The sequence below is a fragment of the Nomascus leucogenys genome, chromosome 17, assembly GCF_006542625.1.
Source record: "Nomascus leucogenys isolate Asia chromosome 17, Asia_NLE_v1, whole genome shotgun sequence".
Classification (NCBI taxonomy): Eukaryota; Metazoa; Chordata; class Mammalia; order Primates; family Hylobatidae; genus Nomascus; species Nomascus leucogenys.
The window spans coordinates 3,105,813-3,130,956 of record NC_044397.1 but is presented as its reverse complement, the minus strand read 5'-3'; the positions used below and the strand labels follow the sequence as shown (position 1 = coordinate 3,130,956).

The 25,144-nt window shown below is 40.9% G+C and overlaps 1 protein-coding gene across 3 annotated transcripts in view; it reads left to right on the top strand.

Annotated features, from left to right (window-relative positions):
• The window catches only part of KIF6 (kinesin family member 6), a 376,916-nt gene that overhangs the window by 176,185 nt on the left and 175,587 nt on the right, over positions 1 to 25,144 (top strand). For 2 of the 3 annotated variants that reach the window (XM_030795951.1, XM_030795952.1), the window contains exons 12-13: positions 808 to 946; positions 5,303 to 5,521. In XM_030795951.1, the coding sequence (XP_030651811.1) occupies positions 808 to 946; positions 5,303 to 5,521 (358 nt within the window). Of the gene's footprint in view, positions 1 to 807; positions 998 to 5,302; positions 5,522 to 25,144 lie in introns of all 3 variants that reach the window. The other variant, XM_030795953.1, reaches the window with a different exon arrangement.

The following is a 25,144-nucleotide window of genomic DNA, read 5'->3' as shown; positions in this document are numbered from 1 at the left end:
AAGGTTAGGATCCAGCATTGCATGTCCAGAAAATGGTATGATCTTTGAACTAATAGTATGATTATCATTGAGTTTCTTCAGAGATTGTATCTTACTTGCCAATAAATAAACTCAGGCCATGGACTTCTAATTCTTTTGTCAGGAATCTCTACCTTCTACACAGAATAGTTCCATATTTTTTTAAAAAGTTATTTTCAAGCTATATCAAGAGAATTGCATTCTGTATTTTTTCAGCAGTTTGATATACCCATATGATATTTCAGTTTTTCTCTGCCTTAGGTTTTAATTTTCATGACAAGGGGCTGGGAATATAATCACTTTTACTTGGAGCTCGCTTGTATTTTTGCATAGTTCGTTAAGATAATAAACATTTGTTGTGAGTTACTAAGGGCCAGGTATAGATAAGACAAAGTTTAATAAGCAAGTCATGGAGATGACAGATGTTACAAAGAATAATCACAATACATGATAAGTACTAGAATAAAAGTGTGAATTAAGTGGAATGATGTATAGAGAAAGGGAAAGGAGTCCAAGAGGAGATAATGTTGAGTAGGCATTTCCCAATTTAGGGAAGGAGAGATAAGATAGGGGAGAGGGGGTTGAGGAAGGAGGAGGGGAAAGAAGGCAGGTAGAAGGGAGAAAACATGCCAAGCCAAAAAAGCAACTGAATCACAAAGACGTCGCACCTGCATCAGGCAGGTCACACATGCCTGATGTGTGCAGGGAATTGTTAAAGGAAAAAGAGTCAAAGAAACAAAGAAATTTGGACTAGAGATATGGATACTAAGCTCTTATTTTATCTTACAGAAACTATTGAATGACAAGAAGATCCTTGGAAACAATACAGTCTCCTCTGAAAGCAAAGACCAAGATTGTCAAGAACCATTGAAAGAAGAAGAATATAGAAAGCTACGAGATATTCTAAAACAGAGAGATAACGAAATCAGTATCCTTTCTGAAGTGATGAAGAAACTTCCTCTATCCTGGTTTGAAAGGGGTAAATAGCAGTCTTTCCTGAGCCACATGGCTGAGCTCCCCACCCAGCTTCCATTTCACATTGCTTCTTTCCATTGAGAAGTCAAAGGTCCCTTCAGCAAAGTATTGCAACTAGTGAAAAAGAGTTTCTATAAAAGAAAAAAATGTGTTTGTTTTTATCCTGACATAGTTACTCTTGCAGGGAACATTTTAGTTTATTTCAAAGTATGAGCCTTTTTACACCATCTTTTAACATTAATTTTTTAAAATATATTTTTTGGCTCCTCTGTTGTGTTCTTTTTGTTTTAGCCCTGAGCCAGTAAGTTAGCTGGTTATCTTTAGCAAGCTGACCGGACAACAGGCTGACCACAGCCTCACCATGGCCCAGAATCTGTGGCTGGTGCGTGGGTGACACTCAAATGATGGCTGAAAAATGACAAACGGTATTTAGCTTATGAAGAGCAGAGATTGATTTAAATGTAACTTTTTATTTAAAAGCCAGATCCACTGCTTTGAGTTCCACTTACAAATGTTCCCAAATTTGGAAGTGAGTATAGATGAGTGTTCAAGATAGAATTCTTTTTTTTTTAGCTAAACTGATCAATACCAAATAAGATAGAATTCTTATTGGCTCCAGGAGGCAGTGTATTTTGGGTGCTGAAAGTGGTAGTAGCCCATGGGAGCATGTGCTGCCTCCAGTTGCAGACGAAGTGGTTACTTCTATGGAGCCCCTGTGGGGCTGGGTGGACCTCGGGCCTCCCAGATATTTCTTTGGTATTGTTTCTCATTTTATCTTTCAAGCTTCTTGTAAAAAGATTTGACGTTTTCATTACGTTTGCAGAACTTAAACATGCACAAGAAATCCTTTCGGTCAGTTCTTTATAAACAGATATTTTTGTTCATTTTTTTAAATTATCAAAAGATGCTTTAGCTTCAACTATTTATGCAAAATGCATGAAAACAGTCTACATAAAGGAAACCCAGTAATAAAGAGGTAAGAACAAACCAAAGAGGTAGGCACGTTGCCTGATTAACTTCGGTCTCTAATTTTACTTGAGTATTAGCAGACCCTGTGTGTCAGATTCAAGTGAGTTTTAGCTGGCCAGGAAACAGTAGGTTCAGCTGAGAATCCGGGCCCCCCCCCTTCCACACACACACACACACACACACACACACACACACACACACACACAAGCCTTCGTCCGTCAGTGCTGCCCACGGTGTTGTCACCCTCACATTCCTTTTCCTTCCTCTTACACCATCCATCTCCAGGCATGGTCTCGGCCTGGACCTCAGTCCTGGCCCCAGCCCCAGTCTGAGCTCTGTTTCTTTTCCTGGCCTTGATCCTAGTCTAGGATCTTCTCCTTTAAATACTCCTACCAACTTCTTAATCCCCTTCTAGGCTTATGAATGTCTGTGCATATAGGAGGGATGAAATGAGATATGACAGAGAGAGAACAGTCCAAGCTTGTTCCTATATGTTTATTTTAAAAAGAGAGTGAAAGAGAGATATCCATCACCTCCCCTCCTTCACTGTGGTGAATCCAGGCATCGCCGTTCATGTGGGGCTACCCTAGATTCTTTACTGACTGTCAGCAATTCAAACAGGGCTCCCTCCATGTGAGACTCTTATTCAAAATGATGGTGTATGGGAGTCAGAGTGGAAAGAATACTGCACTTCAATTCATACCTGGATGGAAATCCTAGCTCTTCATTTATTAGCTCTGTACCTACTCAGCGATGTTGCTTTCTACTCTTCAGGAGCAGGACCATAAGACCTGCTGAGAAAAGCCCATAAGTGCTTTGAGCACTGCAGAGTGTGATGTAATTGGAGTTATGACTATGAAGACAATGAGCAACCTCAGAAGAAGGAAGAATAGCAGCTAAGATTTAATCCTCTCAAAGCTGTGCTTACCAAAGACCAACGACCAAGAAAACCTCCTGAAATCTCACAGTTACTCAGAGTCGGGTTGGAGGATGTTTTCATATCTTTCTTTGTAGAACCCAGAAGGCTGAGACTGTGACACAACAAATGGGAAAGATATGGCTTCCAGGAAATAAAAAAAAGTGATTATAATTGAGTTTAACAAAAGACAGTAATGCACCCAAATGACTGCAAACGACATCAGATCTTCTTGGAAAGAGAGCGACAATGATGTCCTGTCGGTGACATCCTCAGCTTGAATAAAGTTCACACACCCCTTCACAAAATATATGACAGGGGGATTCATGACCCAGCAAAGTGCTTGGCACAAAGGCCATTCCCGTAAATGCGAATGGGGAGGATAAGAAGACAGGGGAAAGGTGAGAAGAAGGAAGGCAGCACAGAAGATAGATTCGTATTGTGATCTTTATGAAATGTACGTCAGAACGCATCATTATTCTCATTAAAATCTTCAAGGGGCTTCCCATGATACGAAGAATGAAACCAAACTCCTTGCTCTGGTTTACGAGGGCCTGGAGGATCTTGCCCTGCCTACCCCACCCCCTCCCCCACGGACCTCATTTCTCACGCCTCGTCCCACGTGTGCTAGGCTTCAGTCACGGTTACCTTCTTGTTGTTCTTCTAACACGAGGTTCCTCAGCCTTGGCACTATCAACATTTGTGGCTGGATAATTCTTCATCTCAGGAGCTGTCCTGTGCATTGTAGGATGTGGGATCACAGGACTGCAGCATTGGGAGCCACTTCCGGGCCTGTTTCTCTTTAGGGATTTCACCATCTCCTCTGCATAGATGTTCTTCCTCTCTCTGGTTATTCTTATGGCTCAGATCTCAGCTTAAAGGTCACTCTTAGGCCTTTTGTAGCACCCAATGTATAGCAGCTGCCCAGTCATCCTTGACCTTCTTCAGATTAGGTATCTGGCATTCTGAGGTTGTGTGTGTGTGCGTGTGCATGCATGCATGTGTGAGACCCCTTTCCCCGGTAGGACGTCTGCTTCATGAGAGCAAAAAACTAGTCTGCCTTGTCATTGCTCTATACCGATGCCTAGAACAGGGCCTGGCATCTATGGCACAAGCTCCAACAAATATCACTGAATGCATGAGTCAATGGATATTGCCATCACAGTGTGTGAACCAATGGAAGTGTATGATGACATTGGTAATCATTTCCATACAAAGAGGAGCAGCGTGTTCAGCCAGAGCCCTGTTCTTCTCTGTCATGTTAATGCTTAGACACTAAGAAGCTGTGAACATTTTTGGTAAGTACATGTTGTTTTGGGGCAAGGAATGGAAGCCACATCAGAGAGAGCAAACCTGATTATGCTTCCAGAAATCACCAAGTGGGAGTTAAAGCTGAGGAGGAAGATGAAGATCAAATGACTTCCACGCTGCTTGTCCAAGAATAAATATCATCTGGGTACCTCTCCCCCTTTCTAAGTAGCAGTGCTGTCTGTATCCCCTTCCTCTGAAAAGTTTACCCTTTGGGACACATACCACATTTAGACTCCCATTTTAATGAGCCTTCTCTAGCGATGCAAAGGCATTGAATTCATCTTACCCCATATGCAGTTAGAGCTCTGAGATTCTCAATAGGGGTTACAGTCTTTCCGTTTAGCAGATTGGACAAAAATCTCTTAGAGGTTGGCATCTTGAACCCAGAATGAACACTGAAGTAGGGTAGAGGGGAGTGGTTTTATCCTTTATCATCAGTGGTCCTGGCATATCTCAATGGCCCACAGAAGGTGCATTTTAAAGTGATAAGTCTGTGCTAATAATTCGCTTCTTTTCAGTTCCATTTGAGACCAAACATTAGTGGCTTAAAAAGCCCCCATCTGAATGTACTCTACATAAGCATGTGTTGAGCTTGGGGTGCTCCGGCTGCACCTTTGTCACCGCACCGGCCGCCAGGATGAAGATGGCTGATCTGCCAGCCGGGTGGGTTTCACCATTCTCCCGCTCTGCTCTTCTGCTGCCTCCTGAGCAGGCGCATGCTCGACCAGGGGGCTGATACATATGCATAGGCTGTGTAAGTAAATTCATCTTTTATCTGGGAAGATGTATACATAGCCTATTGTCTACTACTATTCAGCCTTCATTTGACTTTTTATAAGCACTTTCATAAGATTGTTAAGACGTACCTGTTTTAAACTCAGAACATTTTAAAGACCTTGGGTTTCCTAATTTTTCATACAATGGTGCTATATTGAAAGAAAGCCTCCTAAATTGTCCATAACTATATATGGGGCTTCAGGAAGTTGAAGCCTTCCTTCGGTCTTTACCATATGATAAATAGCAAATGTTAGGAACATTAATGACACTTAGGACATTTGTGTTTTGATTACTATAAGCTAGCATCAGTCATTAAATCCTTAAGTCAAGTTTCAGATATCCTGGTCAACATGTTAAAAAAAGAAAAGAAGAAAGCTCAGGAGGCTCTCCACTTGGCTGGCATGGATAGACATGAATTCAGACACTCCCAGAGCCCACCCTTCCCCCCGGGAAACCCAGAAGAAGGTCAAAGAATGCAACTATCCTCAGCTCCCTCACAGGCCCAGGACGTCAGCATTTTGGGGAAAAGATCCAGTTTGCTCCACAAGAAAACAGGTCAGTTGACTAAATTTCCAACATTTCTCATTGTCTGTAAAGGATTTCAATGTAGCACCCTTTAGTTTTACATGTATCAGGATGAAGGCTCAAACAATTTCTTTGTTAGAATTATTTTTTATAACTATCAATTAAATTAAATACCAGTTTCCCAAACTGATGACTGAACTGAGAGGAACCAAGTATGAATTTTCGCAGAATTCAGTGGTAGAATAGATGGGTTCAGGGTAACAGTAAAAAAGTTAACTTTAGAGAAAGGGAACAAATAAGATCAGATATTGCTGATATGATGATGATGCAGTGTTTATTTCTAAATCCAAATGAACTATCTGCAGGAAAACTACTTAAAAATATTACCAGGCCAGGCACGGTGGCTCACGCCTGGAATCCCAGCATTTTGGGAGGCCAAGGCGGGCAGATCACAAGGTCAGGAGTTCAAGAACAGCCTGGCCAATATGGTGAAACCCTATCTCTACCAAAAAGTGCAAAAATTAGCTGGGCGTGGTGGTGCGCGCCTGTAATCCCAGATACTCAGGAGGCTGAGGCAGGAGAATCACTTGAACCCGGGAGGTGGAGACTGCAGTGAGCCAAGATCAGGCTACTACACTCCTGCCTGGGTGAGAGAGTGAGACTCTGTCTCAAAAATAATAATAATAATACCACAGCCTTAAATGGCAATAAACTAATAAAATTTTGTCAGATAATAGCATTTGGTGGGGTTGGGCCAACTCAGAGGCACCTTTCCTGTTTCCAGCTTTTGAAAGGTGTGTCAGTCCTGCTACTACAGACTGTGCTGGGAGCCCAAGTTCATTTGTGTATGTTTCTGTTAGGCCAGCAGAGCATGATGTGCACTCAGGTGACTGATGCCTTTCCCTTAAAGACATTGAAGAACCAGACCTATGGAATGTCCTAGAACAAATGAGCAAAGCCCTTCCCTTTTTGGCAACATAAGTTGAAATTTTTTGTATAAACATGTGTTGGAATGGACTACCTGACACACATGGTTTTCTGAAGGATTCAGCCTGGAAATAATTAAGCAGTATGGTGCTCATTAAGAAGCACGTATTTTAGTTAAGACAAGATTGAGAAGCATGGAAATACATTTCGTGACATTACAATTCTTTATCTCTTAATTCCATATCTCCTTGCTTTGAATATTTTTTCAGCAACACAGTAGAATGAACTCAAAATCCCAGGAAACCAAACATGCTGTTTTTACCACTTATCGTGATGGCAGTAGACAATGAAGATCAATAATTCCTCCCTGTGATAGTTTTCTATACATCTTTGCTGGTTGGGAAAAGGGGGCCATCTGGATTGCTGAATTCATTAATTTATTCATTCATTTACTCATTCTTCTTTCATTCGACGAATATTTATAGAGCACATCCTTTGTTCTAGGCACAGCGCTAATTAGTATTACTATGGCCACAGCTTATACAGTCCTTATATACATCAGGTACTATTCTAAGTTCTCTGCCTGGATTAACTCATTTAATCTTTATCCTATAAGTTCTTGTTTTATTCCATATTACAGAATAAAACATACATGGACAGATACAGCCTCTGACCTCAGAGTATGTACAGATTGACAGGGAAGAGAGCCACTGAACAATCAATTACAGAAGTACACGTCTGTATTACTGAGAAAGCACATACCAGGAAGCCAATCTCCAGTTAAGATCAGGAAAATCCCAAAAGTGGGGGTAGAGGTAGAAATGTGGCTAGAAGGAATATTGCAAGCAGAGAGAGCCAATGGCATGAATAGCTTTCCAGGCCTTTGTAGTGGAAAGGAGCATTTCAGGAAGTACAAAGGCCAGGTGTGGCTGGGATCTGGGGAGTGAAAGGCTGGGACGACAGGTTGATTGACATGGGAAGAAGGGATTGACAGAGGACACCAAGACTGCATGACAAGTTAGGAGGCCATGGCAGCAGTCCAGGCCAAAGGACAGGGTTGATGAGAGAGAGGCAGGGGCATCAGAAGCATTTATGAGGTCGAGTGGACAGGGATCTGTGGCAGATTGGATGTTGGGGTAAGGGTGAGGATTGGCCCCCAGGTGTCTGGGTGGCTGGTGAGGCTTTTCATGGAGACAAGAAACAGTGAGTGCCTTCCCTGGCCCCACAATTTCCCCAGTTGACATTGTTGGCTATAGAGAGCATGGGATTGGCATCTCTGCTAAAATAAAATCGGTACTCATGTTAGAACCTCATGGCTTATGATAGAGGGGGAGCTCTGTTTACTGGCCTTTTCCAAAGGCACACACTATTGTACCCATGCAGAAATGGCCTCAGATATCACTGCCCAGCCCCTTGTTGTGTGCCAGGCCTTTTCTATTTCTATGTCTTCTTGCCCACACCATCTCCCTTCTCATAATTCTTCTTCCCCACAGCATCTTATAATCACTCTCCTTCCTTATAATTATAGTTAGGACTTTCAGTAACTCTTTTCCTCCCTTGATATTGCTATTGAGACAGACTAGAGTTTTGTTTGGAGAATGAAAATAAAGTTTACTTGAATAGAAAATCACTGAAAAAAGAATGGAAATTTTTTGTAAAGTCCAAATACAAATGAGGTTAAAGTTTTGGAGAAGAGACTTCTATCTGAAAGGGTTTTTGAGTTGTTTTCACTGTCATTGGATATAGTTCTACCAATAACTTTAAACAGAGGTAGGCTCACAAATGGAATGATAATGATCTCACCATTTGGGGGAGGGATTGATTGGGGATTGATGTGTGTTTTTCTTTTTTTGGCAAAACTACAAATAGGATGAAAATTGTTGTGGATGAATCAAGGCAGCAAAGCAACAGGTAATGGGATAGTTCATTACAATATTTAAGATTCTAGGAGCTGATCAGGCTTTTATTATTCCATTATTTTATATACAAGAAGCTTGTATAAACTAAACCAAATGCAAAAAAAAATAATAAGTATGTTGTTTTGAAAGTATTTCTGCCTTTATGTCAGTGTTAACGGTTTCTATTAACTGTCCCCAGGGCTGCTTCTAATGCAGAAAGTAAGTAAATCTGACTATCTCTGAAACTGTCTCCCCTTTGACAACCCTCTCCCATCTCCCATTCACCTCCACTTTACCACTTTATGCTGAAAATAACTCCCTTCAAATTAGAAAATGAAACCGAATTCATGGTTCCCTAGAGAGCCCTGCAGAGTCATTGCGCAGGCAGCCTGACATGGCCAAGGAAGGTTAGGGGCTTTGGGGCTTTTTGTTGTTGTTTTAGACTTTAAATGTCTGTTTTGGTTTCATTGAAATAATGAGAGGGATCGTTCCGCTCCATAGTTTGGAAAGAGTTGTATTGTTCACTTTAAAATAGGAGGCATTTTAAGGTTGGAGTTTTAAAAAAATTTCTTTCTGTTTTAGTTTTCTGACTGCCTATTCTAAATAGTCACCTGGAACCAGTCAGTGTTCTGAGAGCCCTGATGACTCACCACCTCCTTTAACTCTTTGAGATACCAGCAGAACCCACTCATCACAGATGATGCCATTGGCATTTTAAAAGGTGAAATGAAAGCCAAAGCTGTAGCCTGGAGGCTCCAGACCCTTATCTCCTACTCCATGAGAATTTGTTGAGTCCCTGCTGTGTATATAGAAAGGCCCAGGGTACATGTTGTAGGAAATGCCAAGGTGAACGGAGAATGGGTCTCTGGTTTGGGGAGCTTACATTTAAACAGTGGAGGCTGGCTTTGTACCCAAAGAGCAGAGACTGAAATAACAAGTGCTCTAAGCAGGAATTGGAAGAAATACTCTGTGAATTCAAAGGAGAAGGAGAGGATTTAATAAGTAGATTGAGAAAAGCATTACGGAGCAGGTGTGACATGAAAGTTATATCTCAAAGGATGGGCAGAATTTGGACATTCAAAGATGGAAGAAAGAACATCTCAGTCTTAAAGAATAATGTGAACATTTGTATGTCTTCTTAAGAGGAATGGCTATCAGGTCACCCTTTTTCTTTTTTTTTTTTTTTTGACGGAGTCTTCGCTCTTTCACTCAGGCTGCAGTGCAGTGGCATGATCTCGGCTCACTGCAAGCTCCGCCTCCTGGGTTCATGCCATTCTCCTGCCTCAGCCTCCCGAGTAGCTGGGACTACAGGTGCCTGCCACCACGCCCCGCTAATTTTTTGTATTGTTTAGTAGAGACGGGGTTTCACCGTATTAACCAGAATAGTCTCGATCTCTTGACCTTGTGATCTGCCCACCTCGGCCTCCCAAAGTGGTGGGATTACAGGCATGAGCCACTGTGCCCGGCCAGGTCACCCATTTTTAAATTGAATTATTGGTTTTCTTTCTGTAGAGTTATTTGAGTTTCTTATAAATATCTTATCTATTTCAGATATTAATCCCTGATCAGCTGTATGGCTTACGATATTTTCTCCCAATTCATAGGTTGCCTCTGCTCTCTGTTGTTTACTTTGTTCTGCAGAAGCTTTTTATTTTGATGTAACCCCATTTGTCTAATTCTGCCCTTGTTGCCTACACTTTGGGGGTCAAATCTAAAAAATTATTGCTGAGATCAGTATAATGTGTTTTTTTCCCCCTGTCTTTTCTTCTAGTAATTTTTCAGTTTCAGATAAGTTTAACCTTCAGTCCATTTTGAGTTGATTTCTGCATATGGTGTGAGATGAGCATCCAGTTTTGTTCTTCTGCATATAAATAGTTGTCCCAACACCACTTATCAAAGATTCTCTTTTTCTCATTGTGTATTCTTGGTATCTTTGTCAAAAATCAGTTGAGTCTACACGTGTGGTTCATTTCTGAGCTCTCTATTCTGTTCCATTGGTCAATGAGTCTATTTGTATGCTAGGACCACACTGTTTGTTCTTTTTACTCGTGATAGCTTTGGATATTCAGGGGTTTTTGTGGTTCCATATGAAATTTAGAATTTATTTTTTCTGTTGCAATGAAAAATGATTTTGGAATTCTGATAGGGAATACATTGAATCTATAGATCACTTCAGTAACATGGACATTTTAACAATATTAGTTCTTCCAGTCTATGAACAGATACATGAAAAAATGTTCGATATCACCAATCATTAATGAAATGCAAATTTAAAACTGCAATAAGATGCCACCTCACACCTGTCAGGATAGCTATTACCAAAAAGACAAGAGATGACAAGTGTTGGGGAGGATGTGGAGAAAAGGGAACCCTTGTACACTGTTGGTGGGAATGTAAATTAATACAGCCATTATGGAAAACTATATGGAGGTTCCTAGAAAAACTAGAAATAGAATTACTATATGATCCAGTAATGCCACTTCTGGATTTGAAATCAATATGTATCCAAAGATTTGAAATCAAAATGTCAAAGACATGTCTGCATTCCCATGTTCACTTCGCCATTATTTACAGTAGCCAAGTGATGGAGTTAACCTAAATGTCCATCAACAGATGAATGGATAAAGAAAATGTGGTACATATACACAATGCAATATTATTCAACTTCTAAAAGGAAAGACTTTTTGCCATTTGTGACAACATGGATGGAATTGGTGAACATTATACTAATTGAAATAAGCCAGGCACAGAGAGACAATACCACATGTTCTCACTTATACATGGAATCTAAAACAATCCAACTCAAAGAAGCAGACAGTAGAATGGTGGTTACCAAAAGCTGGGAGGAGGGGATGGGGAGATGATGGTCAAAGGGTACAAAGCCTCAACTAGATGGGAGAAATGTTGTCTTTTACTTTGACGTATATTGTACTGCATAATGAATATACTAAATAATGTACATTTCAAAATTGCTGACAGAGTAAATTTCAGATGTTCTGACCACAAAGAAATGATAAGTATTTGAAGTGATGGATATGTTAATTAGTGTTATTTAATTATTCCACTTGAATTCATAAATCATGACATCACTTTGTACCTCATAAATATATACAATGATAATTTGTCCGTTTACTACTAAAAATACAAGTTAAAAAAAGAATAATATGAGCAAAGTCTTGGGAGCAGGGACACAAGGAAACCCGTGTAGAGTTGGCAGGGATATTTGTGTAGCCAGAGCTTTGGAAGTGTGCAGGAAATCAGAAGAAATAAGGCTAGAAAAATAAGTGGGAAACTGCTAGAATGGTTGCCTTAGGGAGAGGGAGTAAAGGAATAGATGGGAACTTCTTTTAACTTTGTATGCTTTCATATTGTTTTAATTTCTTACTTTTCTTTATTGAATAAGTGGAGTCATGTTACAGAAATCTTTGAATGCCAAGCCAGGGGATTTTTTTTTTTTCATTTGGTTGTAAGAGAACCACCAAAGCAGAAGGGGCTATGGTGATAGTTGTGCTCTGGGGAGGTATTTTTAAGAGAACTCTTCAGAGTATATTGGAGATGAGGTGCCTGGAGAGGAAGTAAATAGTTTAGGAAATGTAATAGACCAGTCTGGGAGTAATTGGAAACGAAGAAGAGGAGAGGAACATAGGGAGATAGAGGGGAGGGAGCCCACCGCAGGTCTTCATGGAATAAAGGAAGGCTCTGCCTCTCTCTCTTCCAAGCTTTCTCAGTGCTCCTGGCACTTAGATGCTAATTATGCAGCTATAGACAAAGAAGGAGAACAGTGGAGCTGGTGCTTCCCTAGGCTGCTGCTTCAAACCTTGAGTCAGTTCCTTGAGTTTGTTTTACTGTTGCTCGAAGAGTATATTAAGCCTTTACAAACTACTTACAAACTACTGTTTGTAAAAGCTCAATATACCCAGTCCTCTAACAGGTTTAAAAGAAAAGCTCAAGGAGAAGTTGATAGAGGCAAAACTCACTCATGAAGCAACCAGAGAAACAGAATAAAAATCACATGGTTTCTAAGGTTCTTTCCAGCTTGCTTTGTTGCAGGCCTTAGGCACAAATGCCTACCTCTGCTTTTGAAATCTCCCATGATCCATTTCATCCTCTCTTTCGGAACTGACCACACTTTCATCTTTGCATTTCCTCATGAATGCAATTAAAGAAACAATCAGTAAATGGACCATTGACTTCTCTATACCTCTGTGGTCAATCGTACTTCTGCAGAGCGCAGTACTGACCAAACAGTTATCAAGGTTTATTCCAGGTGCTACATCAGAGAAATGCATCTTTGTATCCTTCCCATTTGAAGGGTATATAGATTGGATGAAACAAATAAATTATACCTGACAAAGAAGGAGTTGTGGAGGGGGAGAGAGAGAGAGAGAGAGAGAGAATGCACACGGGAGAGTGAGTGAGTGCACGGATCTCTGCTTTCTGGTGTGAATATTTGTTTTATCTAGTAGTCTTTGTGATTCCATTAAGGTCTTCAACTTGAAGTCGCCATCTTTGAGCACCTCCGGAGTTTTTAATCTGGTGGGAGAGATAAACAGGTTGATGGAGCTGTCTTTCAGCGTAATAAATGCACAAGAAAAGGGCCTGGATTGTTGAGGGTTTCTGCAAAACAGTATTCCATTCAGTCATCAATTCCAGACTCTTTGGAGAAAAGGGTATGATCAGAACAAAAAAACACAGATTCTAAGTTTGTAGAGGATTCAAACTAGTGGTATCAAAGAGACAGAAAGTAAGCTTGGTAAAATGCATACCTATTCTCTATGGATATTAAAATTGCCCAAGGTGACACCTGGGATGGACATATAGAGGAAGCCCATGACTCTGGTATCCAAGTAGCCAGTGATAGCAGGGAAATGACTAGAAGGGAGGTCTGCCAAGGACAGTGAAGAGTAGAGGGTAAAGGAAGAGATAACTAAGTGGAATGAATCTGAAAGGGAAAAAGAGTTCCTTGTGTTGTGGTATTTGCTTGTTAGTTTATTTTCAACAATACAAATGAGTGTTGTTCTAGAGTCACCAAGAGAAAACAGGTAGAATCCCAATCAACATTTCCATTTTCCCATCTAGTTGTAGGGGGAATCATATGCCCATTTTTCTCAGTTTGCCCTGAGGTTGGGGGAAAAGGCTTTATTTATTTATTTTATTTTATTTTATTTTTTTTTGAGATGGAGTCTCACTCTGTTGCCCAGGCTGGAGTCCAATGGTGCCATCTCAGCTCACTGCAACTTCCGCCTCCCGGGTTCAAGGGATTCTCCTGCCTCAGCCTCCTGAGTAGCTGGGATTACAGGTACCCACCACCATGCCCAGCTAATTTTTGTATTTTTAGTAGAGACGGGGTTTTGCCATGTTGGCCAGGCTGGTCTCGAACTCCTGGCCTCAGGTGATCCATCCGCCTCAGCCTCCCAAAGCGCTGGGAGTACAGGCATGAGCCACTGCACCCAGCCTAAAAGGCTCTATTTATATTCAGTTATGTCTATAAACTAGGATGAGTATTGCCTACTCAAGAAAATGAATTCTTCAAATAGAAGGGATACCTTCAAACCTCCATTCAGATGCTTCTGGGGCCCAGGTAGAGTAGCTTTTGCCTTTAACCCTAGCACTTTTGGAGGCCAATGCATGGTGGTGCATGCCTATAGTCCCAGCCACTTGGGAGGCTGAGGTGGGAGGATCACTTGAGCCCTGGAGGCAGAGGTTGCAGTGAGCCGAGATCGTGCCACTGTACTCCAGCCTGGGTGACAAAGTAAGACCTTGTCTAAAAAAAAAAGAAGGAATTTCTGGGGAGAGGGCACTCATCTCAGGCCTGGTAGAGAACCCTAACCAAACAATCATAGAAGACACATTGCCCAGAGTGATTTACTTGTAGGCAACAGAAAAGTTAACTATGGTTCTGGGCATGGGAACCCTATCTTTTGGCTCTAGGATAAAAGATTATAAATACTAAGCCTGAGTCAGAACACAGATAATTTTCATTTTATTGAACATGGCATCCCCAAATTACTTTGCCAGTGGATTATTTTGAGCTCAGATTGCATTTCCCCATATATTAGTAGGTTGGATTCCCCGGGGAGCAAAGTCTGAGCTGGATGCTTATTAGGGCGTGCCCCTGGGGCCAACACCTGTGGAAGTGAGAGGACAGGAGCAGGACTTAGAGGACGGAGAAGATGAGCTGTATTGCAACTTTGCCAGCTGACAACAGCCTCAGTTGACCTAACAAGGGGCTCTGGAGCTGGGCAGGCCTTTCAGAGTTGTCCTAAGTTATGGCAAGGGGACAGGGCCTTTCTACCCTCACGATGGTCAGTCATTGGATACAGTCCTGCCCCTGTAAGGAGCATGGCTTTAAATGAGGCAGTTTTTTTCCAGCTGAGAAAATCCCCAGATAGGCTTGACAGCGAGGACTTTCCTCTAACATGCTCCCCGCAGCTGGAGGAATACGTCCTTTATTCTTCAAGGGGTGTCTGGATGGCGCATCACAGTATCTAGCACAGCCAGTAAGTTTTCCAGGATTTCCAAGATACCAGCATAGTCCCTAATTTAGCTGAATTATGTAACTTTAAAGCCCACAATGTAACTCCATAGTAATATGGCCCATAAAGTTGAATAAGTATAGGAATTATGTAATCTAATCCCTATTTTTAACATTGTTTTCATGACAAAATATATGCTGCATTTCTACTTTGGATGCCAAGAGCACAAGCCCTGTCAGGGAACAGAAGGTCCCTCTCTTTCTCACTCTCTCTCTGTTTCTATCTCTCTCTCTCTCTCTCTCTTTCACATGCACAGACACACACACACACACACACACACACAGACACACACACAGCCTTGCCCAAACTTTGGAAATAAAACATTATTCTTTCGCCAATCATGTATTTACTCTGTGAAACACACGAAGTACTGTGCTAGTCTAAATGAGGTGGAGAACATAAGACATTCTACTACAGGAGCACTGGGAAGCATAAAGAACTATCCTTAACTAAAGGAGCAGTGGCTCCTATTCATTCATTTAATAAAAATTCATTGAATTTAAGCTAGGTACCAGACACTGTACAAGGTGCTGGAGTTTAGAAGGTAAATAAGACCCAGTACCTGTGTCAAGTGGCTTACAATCTCAAAGAGCACCTATGGTGCACAGATGTACAGTGTGCCCTGGGACATGGAAAATGGATGCCGACTATTCCCAAATAGGTTTAGGAAAACCTGTCTGGAAGAGGTGGTAGTTGAACGACATCTTCAAAGAGTAATCATATATATGGCAGAATAAATAGGGGAGGGAAGTAAAGAAGAGACCACCGAGGCCCAGGGAACTTCTCAAGCGAACACGCGGAGGTGTGGGACACACAGAGGGTCTGTGATGTTGCAAAAGCATTTGGTTGGGCTGGATTGCGGGGTTTGTGTGGATAGGATGGTGTTTAGCAAGAAACAAAGCTAAAGAGAGACCAGTTCATGAGATGCTTAAAAGCCATGCTTTTGAATTTAGAACTTTATTTTCTTGGCAGTAGGGAGCTGTTCTGGCTTTTTAACAGAAAAGTAGCATGGCCGTATTTCTGTTATAGAAAGAGCACTGATAGCAATGTGCAGAGTAAATTGGATACTGGAGGGAAGGTAGATAGGACGTTGTAACAGCAGTCAAGCTACATAATTATAAGGACCTCGACCAAGCCAGCCACGGTAGGGACTGAAAAAATGAGACAAGCATTTGAGATACATAGCAAAGAGAGCCAATTAGAATGGAGGTAAGATGAATAACCTAGGATTACACTCAGGTTTCTGAGTGGATATAGTGCCATTTTCCAAGAAAAGTCGGTTTGGAGGGAGGGTTGATTGGTTAAATTATGCATATGTTAAGAATGAGCACGAGATAGGAATGTCTATGCAAGCGAATGTATAGCTTTAGCGTGCTCAAAGCAAAGGCTTAATTAGAGAAATGAATGTATAATTGACTGTTGTCGCCATGAGAGCAGATAAGGGGGTCCAAGGCTTGAAATTGTCTCAGTTATAGTTTCATTTCATAAGGAGAAGGGTAGCCAGGAAAAGAGGAAACGAGGACCAAAGGCGGAATGCTTATTAAGGAGCCCAAGTATTGACGGAGTAGGCTGAGGCAGAAGATCCAGCAAAGGAGAACTGTGAAAGGCAAAAGAGAGCTGGGCAAGAGAGCAAGATCTCAGAAGCCAAGCTAGAGGCTGAGTTTGAAGGAGATGGATGTGGTTCACAGTACTGGACGTTGCAGAGTGATCAAGTAAGACGAGAACTTCAAGGAATCTGTTGGATCTGGGAGGAAAGTGATCAGTGACCTTTGCCAAAGCAGTCTCAGAGAGTGTGGGGGCAGGCAGAAAGCTCACTGTAACAGATGGGCGAGTAGGAGGTGAAGAAGTAGAGACAGAAATGGTCACACAGGTCATTGGAGATTAAGGAATTTTGAGGCTAGAGTTGTTAAATGGAGTTCCTTTGTGGGTGCTGCAGTCATTCAAGATATTGAGAGGAAATTAGGTGGGTAGGAAAACTGTGAACCAGGAGCCCAGGTCGGCTGGGGGTACTGGATGATTTTTTCACTCTTTGATCCAATATACACAGGGCGCCCTTAAGTTACATCACTGGAAAGAGTGGGTAGTGGGACCACATGTTACAAATCTCAAAGGAGGAATAGTTTTTAATCCTGAAATGGTATCTGGGAGCCAGAAGGCCAACACTGTCTCTGGCCTTTCTGATATTTACATTGTGGGAGAATAAACATCCTCCACTTGATAGGGCTCCAGAGAAGGCAATGTCCTTGAGGGGAAAGTGAGATGTCAGTGAAGGGAAAAGGCTGAAGGAAAATTCCATGAAACTGTGGAGCATGTGGGAGAGTTAAACTGCAATGGAATGAGGGTTCCAGAGAGCAGAGTGGGGCAGGTTCTCAGGGAAGCCAGCGGTGGAAGGAGGAATGGGTGGGATGAGACAGAGGTGGGGCAAGGAAGTAGAGAATAATATATGAGATGACAGTTGCCTGGAGGGTCTTGCATTTTGTGGGTGGCCAAAGATGACAGGATAAAAGTCATGGTAAGATTGATTATCCTTGAGGGTACAGGCCTGGTAAGTGCAGCAGATCTAGTCTCTTATTGGGTTTTTAATGATATGCTTCTGAGAATTCCCTTTGAAATGCACTCTTCCTGGATGATGTGGTAGAATGGGGGTGGAGGAGATCAGCTGGCTTCTGGAATATTCCACTCTCGTTGAAATCACAGCATCCTGTGGAAGTTGGAACCAAGGTACTGCCCAGAAAGGCTTGGGAAGAGTTGGAAATTATCTTTCTCCAGTAGATTTTTCCCTACATTTTTAGGGGGGCAGTTGGTATGGTCCTCACATACTCATCTCTTGACAACCCAATTTGGCTCCGGAAGCTGCAGCAGCTCTCCTAGGGATGGGGGCACTGACTTGGAGGCTGTTCCTGAAACAGTATCAACAGTTTTGTGGCTTCATAGATATGGGTCATTCCTAAGTTGGATGTTTATAAAATTGGTGTTGTATCTCCTAAATTCTAAGTTCCTAAATATGTCTTCACTATTCAGAGGCCTCCTCAGAGCCCACTCTAGAGGTAACATACAGACACTAAAGCAAGAGCAATAGAATTAGATCAAGGAGATTCTTTTTCTGGTCTGTTTGATATGGGTCAAACAGAGCTGAGAATGCTGAAACCTCCTATCTGACAATGTTAACTGTTACTTCCCTCTGACCATAATGTAATCAGACTTCATCCTGTGATGAGAGACAGTAATTACACTGAGTAAGAGCATCTGCCTTCACCCTGGAGTTTGAGAATTCCAATCAGCACTTCATTTTTCAAATTTGATTTTCTCGGATTTATACCAACAAAGACGAAAATGGTTTCTGTCAGTGCATTCAGTAGGGAATGTATTTTGGAAACACGATAGATGAACTCTGCCTTTGTCTGTAGCAAAAAACATGATCTTTATAAAACATCTATCAATTGCTCTGACAACCCAAACCAGAATTTACCACTCTGCTCCTATGACAGTTAGGTTTAGCTGGTTTTCGTGTTCATGATTATGTTATCAATATTTATTATAATCAGTATATGTGTGTGAGGGGAAATGAGTGTGACCGAAAAGGCACCTTGGAAGCAAGAAGCCGTTCTCCACTGTGCACATGTGAAGTTTGTCTTTTGATTGGAACCTCAGTCATTGCTTGAAAAGCCCTCTGTCACCTGTTACACTGCCTTTTAACCTCCCTCAGCTGGAAAGCTTTGCTCAGACATAGTACCGCACCCGCTCTAACTGCATTTCAGGCTGATTTGGTTCCTTACTTTCTGATTCCCTAATTTCTAGTTTTGCAACACTGGCTGAAGCTGTGCATCGGTGAATCTGGTGAGTTCTTATCTTTTGGTTATTGTACTTCATTTTAGTGAGCAGAGGTTCTTGGAGATTCCACAACCATCCCTTCTCCAAACATCTTGGGCCTCAGAGAATTGTGTGTTGTGTTGGCCACTGTTCTGACACTGAGAGATAGGCTATGTGCTTTGGTTGGAGCTACCAGCTTTATTAAACAAAAATAGAGGATAGTTCAATCTGAATTTCAGATAAAAAATAATTTTATTTTTTCCTATAAGTGGGTCTTATGCAATATTTGAGACACACTTGTACCAAAAAACTATTCATTGATTATCTGAAATTCAAATTGAACTTGGAATCCTGTCTTTTACCTTTAACCCTTCTCCTGGCCCTTTTGTGATGTTGCCGTGGTAAAGGGATTCATAACTAGTCTCCAAGAGATTGCTCTACAAGAGGAATAGGGAAGCCTATACGGATTCATTAGCATGCACGACCTCTGCAGGGCTTATTTATTTTTTTGTTTGTTTGTTTATTTGTTTGTTTGAGATGGAGTTTCACTCTGTTGCCCAGGCTGGAGTGCAGTGGCGCGATCTTGGGTCACTGCAACCTCTGCCCTCCGGGTTCAAGCAATTCTGTTGCCTCAGCCTCCGGAGTAGCTGGCACTACAGATGTCCACCACCACACCCGGCTTATTTTTGTATTTTTATTAGAGAAGGGGTTTCACCCTGTTGGCCAGGCTGGTCTCGAACGCCTGACCTCAGGTGATCCCTCCCTTGGCCTCCCAAAGGGCTGGAATTACAGGCATGAGCTGCCACGCCCGGCTGGCTTGTTTTTGTTTTTGTTTTGTTTTGTTTTGTTTTGTTTGGAGGGGGGTAGGATGTGGGGGGAGTTGATCTTCATGTCATATTAACACCAGACATATTCTTTTTAGAAGACTGTAGTATAGTACTTCATATTTCAAGTCCTATGTTGCTCAATCACTTTCCTCATATTAAAGTAAAACTCTCAGTAAAATATGTCACCGCAGATTTTACTATCCACTGATATGACATGAAAAAGAGCTGTTGAACATTTTTTAACCATTAGCCTGCAGTTCTCATCACTTAACTCAGATGTAATAACACAAAGTAACTCTAAATTGCTTCAGTCACAGCTGTGCAAACATATGTGTGTGTACATACTTTCATGTACACACACCACAGAGCTCACAGAGTCCACACAGCACACACATACACACACAAGGCACACACATGTGCACATACTAGCTCTTTCATCTTACCACGCTTTTCTAGTACATCTAGTAAATCTCACAGTGCTGTTCTTAGTCTATACTATACTAAATGAATGTCCTGCCACACTTAATGTTCCAGAACTATCTAAAAGGTTGATTTCCTGAGTCATAGGTTAATTTTCCATTTTGAATTCCACCAAGTCCAGCAGCTACTGGGGTGCTGAGCTCCAGCATTTATCTTGCCCCTTTATGATCTCAGTAAATTCCTTTGACCCACTTTGTTCTGTAAACATAAGCAGGACCAGAAAGCATTTGGTATGTATGACATAATGGAAAAGTGATGTTCTAACTAATGTGGTTTTTTTGTGATTTTTCTCACCAAGGCCCAAGATACTGTTTGATAATGTCATACGAGGAGATAGGCAGGATTTGGCAGTCTTTTGTTCTCTCTGAATGCATCAAGGTCTGTTAAACTGATTATGTTAGTTTCAATATACAGTAGATGGGCTCTTCTAAATTATTTTAAGCAGAAGTAAAAACCTAATCGGTTATCATATTCATTTTATAACTTCACTGCTCATTACTCCTCTCCACTTCAATTACATGTGCAGTGTGAAATAATCAATTCCTGCCGTTAGCAAATAGAAGCCACAGGACCTCATTATCCCCAGACTCATTGCTTCGGTATTCAATTAACCATTTTTGTGGAATAGTTTTGTTTTATGGAAGATTGACACTGCTTAAGGTGCCATTTTTCACTAAGTGTAGGGAGGCAGGAGATGACAGTGCTGTAGGTGGTGGTTCATATGTCCAAGGAGAGGGATTCCCTTCAATTTTTGTTATCCACTGTCAACAGTTTGAACCTGCCAAAGGTTCAAATGCAAGATAGTCATTTGACTCAACTACAACCAATGTTCAGTGTCTCCTTAACACTTTCTTCTTTCTATCTTTCCCTAATGCCTAATAGTGAAAGCTTCTGGTGGGAGCTGGGGGTGCTCTGCCCAAAATATCCTTCTTTTTCCCTCAGCTTGAAATTGCCTAAGTTATAGTGTCATTTGGGTAAAGGAGATAATCTTAAAAAGGTTAAGCTGGGCATAGCCATCATTCTACTTTAGTGTGTTTCATTTGGTCACCTCCTTTCTTAGCTGTGATAAATGACACCCTTGGGTAGGGAACTTCAGTACAGTACTGATGCCTGTTTCCTAGAGGCCTGGAGAGCAGGAGCATCAGCCAGTGGAAGAAGGATAGGGCCAAAGTGTGGGAGGAAGAGGAATGAAATTGGCTATTCTGAAATGTTGCTACTCACATTCCTCTGCTCCCAGGGCCCCTCCAAGTCAGGTACAACTGTCGTTTAACTGAGAGTTAACTCCTGCGATTTTAGAGGTCAAGAAAGAGCAGGAAAGGGGTGAGGAGAACCAACCATAGTTAGCTGGCTTTCTGGTAATCTAGGCATTGTATCATTAAGGCCGACCCATGATTTGCCATGTACAGCCACCATAAGAATTTTCTAAGATTTTTCTCTGTTGCATGTGGCAACACATCCGTAAAGCTTAGCAAGAATGATGCCATAAAAGTTTTAATTTTTAATTTCACAAGTAATACTTGCACATGTTTTCCTTTTTAAAAAATTAAAACATTACAAGTAACACTAAATTTTCTTTGACAACTCACCCCCATCTCCCAGGCTTCTCCCACTTTCCCAGTAATAACTGTGGGTATGAGATCATTTCCTTTATTTACTTATACTTAAATAATATATACATTACTTTTAAAATATATAAAAAGTATAACTATATTTTATTTGTATTTATATAATATAAATAATATATTAGATATTTTATAATATATACAGTATAACACAATATTTTACATATATAAGATATAATGATTATATATTTTTAACATGTATTTACTATATAAATATATATCTATTTAACATATATAATGTATAGTTTTTCTCTTTATATATATATATCCATTGAAACATATAACATTATTTTATGTGAATGTATCTGGATATTTTTTCATAAATTCATTTATTCAAGAGTCAGTAAATACATAAGTGCCTGCTCTGTACCAGAGCCCTGTGTCCACATGACACATTGTAGTAGACACAGGTTTCATATCTCTTACCCAAAATGCTTGAAACCAGAAGTGTTTCAGATTTGGGGACTATTTGCATTATACATACTGGTTGAGTATCCCTAATTTAAAAATCCAAAATCCACAGTGCTCCAGTGAGAATTTCCTTTGATCATCATGTGGGTGCTCAACACATTTCAAATTTTGGAGCACTGTGGATTTTGGATTTTCAGATTAGGTACTATTATTCTGAAATTACTTTTTTTCCTCCACTCAATATGTCTTGGAGGTTTATCCATTTTCATACATATAGATCCATCTCAGTGATTTTAATAATGCATAAGTATGGTATCTCACAGTCGATTTAGATATTCTCATACTGCTGGAATTACTGTCTTGGAATTTGACCTAGCCTTCCTCTGTTCTGCTGAGTGTTTCTCCAGAGTCGGCCAGCAGGGGAAAGGGACCCCTGGCAGCTTTTCCTTCCCTCCCACAGTGGGAGGGGTGGAGAAACCACATCTCCTATGTGGCTTTGTGATGACATGCTAGTCGTATTCCAGGTTCGTATTCCAACACACCAGACGTACTATGTAAGAGAAGTGTTTGAGATGGCTTTTTCTATTAGGATAATGCATGAAAGGTTTAATGATAAGAATCAAAATAGGAGTGGTGACAAGGAGAGTAGAAATGGAAAAGAGTTGTGGGCAGGGGACTTGTGAAGGGGTGGCAGTAAGCCGGGAGGAACACATCTGGACCACAACAGCACGCAAAGATGGTTGCGCCCAAGGAGAGGGCACAGAGTGGGCCAAGTTCACGTGGGTGCAGATCAGACGCCAGGGGAAGGTCCGTTTTGGTGTCAACTCCTATTTCTCATTTTCTGATATGGTTCCTATTCACGATGTTTGTTATCTAGTTCTCTTTTTAAATCCTCCTGAACTGTGAAAGCCTACATTCCTGTTTCTAGACATTGGGGTTTGATAAAAATGTAAAAAAGCCTTTCTGTCTGAACAAACAGCATGAGGCTTACAAGAAGATCCTCAAGAATGGGGTGAAATCCAGTCCTCATAATTGAAATGTTTTCCTTACCTCATTCTGATCCACATGAATTTAATGTGCATTATATATAAAAGGTCTTTCATATAGTTTTGAAAAATTAGTAGGTTTCATAATTTTCTTTTTCCAGTCGAGGTTTTAGAGCATTAATTTTATTATAGGTCTACTTCATCACAATTTAGTGTAAAAACATATTACTTAAGCTTTCCTTTGGTTTGTTCACTTTAATCATCAGTGAAAACAATGCTGGTCTTTCTATCATTAATCAAATTTTGATCCACAAACAAATGTTATATTATTTTCCATTTGTCCATCCATTCATTTAACCTGAAAACGTTTAAACCAAATAGTAGAGAAAATCATCCCCAGGGAAAAAAAAAAGCCTTGAGTTTGAACGACTACTTTTGGAAATTTCATCCAAGTAGTTTTATAAATGAGATAATTAAAGACGTATTACATCTTTTTTCCCTATATGACTGTTATATACGGCTTCTGTATATGTTTGTCAGCAAAGAAAATATTAGTGGGCATACTAAAGTTTGAGTAATTTTATGTCTTTGTATTGCAAGGTTATTCCCCAGAATGCAAAAATTAAATCTTACACATTTTATGTACATGTACGTATGTAACTAATAGGCATTGAGAGAACTCATTTGCATTATTTTCCAATTCTGTGCCCTACGTTAAAGAGGTTTTTCTGACCGTTTCAATCTCACATGTCCTCCTTTCTGCTTAAATGCTGATGGACGCTGGATGGGCACTGCTAGATTATAGCTGGTACCAGAGAGGTAAAGGACAGAGATTGTTCTTTATTTGAGCCATTTAACTTCCCAAAGGAAAGAGAAAAACACCAATAACAATAAAGCTGTTCTTAAAATCTTCAACTTTTCACAAGTCACATGCCTAGATCTAGGCATTTTATAAATGCCACTGTCAGGGGAAGATCTGATCCTGTGGGGACTGCAATTTGGGGATCCCCTTTTAAGAAAAAATATACAATTATGAATTCAAAAGTAGACATGAAATTGGGGTGCTTATGTAAATAATGAAAATAATGAAAAAAGAAATCAATCACAGCAAATTACAAATCGTAAAAAGCTAACAACCAAATCCAGAAAAAAATTTAATTAATTAACTGCTTGATACATCTCTATAACACTTTATCTCAACATTTTTTGTTGCCCAATCTTTGATCACCACTTTATATAAAAACTTTTTTTGTAATATTATTTTCCATAGAGAGGATAGAAAGATTACTCAAATTTTCTAGTGTGGTTGGCCAAAGATTTTTAGAAAGCCACACGTTCAAACCTTGTTACTATTCCAGTACCAGAATCCTAGAGTACTGGGTGCCATAGGATGTGTTCATATCATAACAGACCTCTAGACCTGGCATGTTGCAATGCTAGGGGAGAAGGCACAGTGGGTGGAAATTGTACCACTAGCAGTGACTTAAGCATGAACAGAAGCAACTAAGAACTACACAAATATATCACCCCAAGCCCAGATTAAATGCTCCCCTTAGCCAGATCCTAAAGATACCCATGGTGACTCAGCACTCCACACTTCGAGACTAGATGGAAAAGTGATGGAGAGGGAAGTCTGAGTGGGAAGATCCAAAATCAGGTTTTGACTGATTGTGATTACACCTCATTACCATGTGCCCATACTGCTAAGACCCTCTCAGGGGCCCATGAAAGTAACAGGCCCTGATGCTTAAACTTCCTTTGCTTCAAGGTAACAATGTCTTGACATATTGTGGATTGTGGTGAGTGGGGACTGAGCACGTAGAAGTAATCAGCCTGCTGGTACCTGCTACTTGCATGACTTCAGCAGGCTTAGGCACGTGGGGGTCCACTAGGGAGGAGGAAAAGGAGGAAGCTGATGCAGATGCCACAGGTGCTAGGAGAAACTAACCTAGCTGCAGGCTGGCTAGCCCAGAAGAGCAGTCAGACCATTTGCTGTAGGATCTCAAATGTCATGGCAAACTCAGATGGGAACACTAGCAGAAGGCCAGGTATTATGAACAGAACAACAAACATGAAGTTTGTAGTCATGAAGACCTGGGTTAGAATCATCTGTATGCCCTCAATAGCTGTGTGATTTTGGGCAAATTACTTAACAT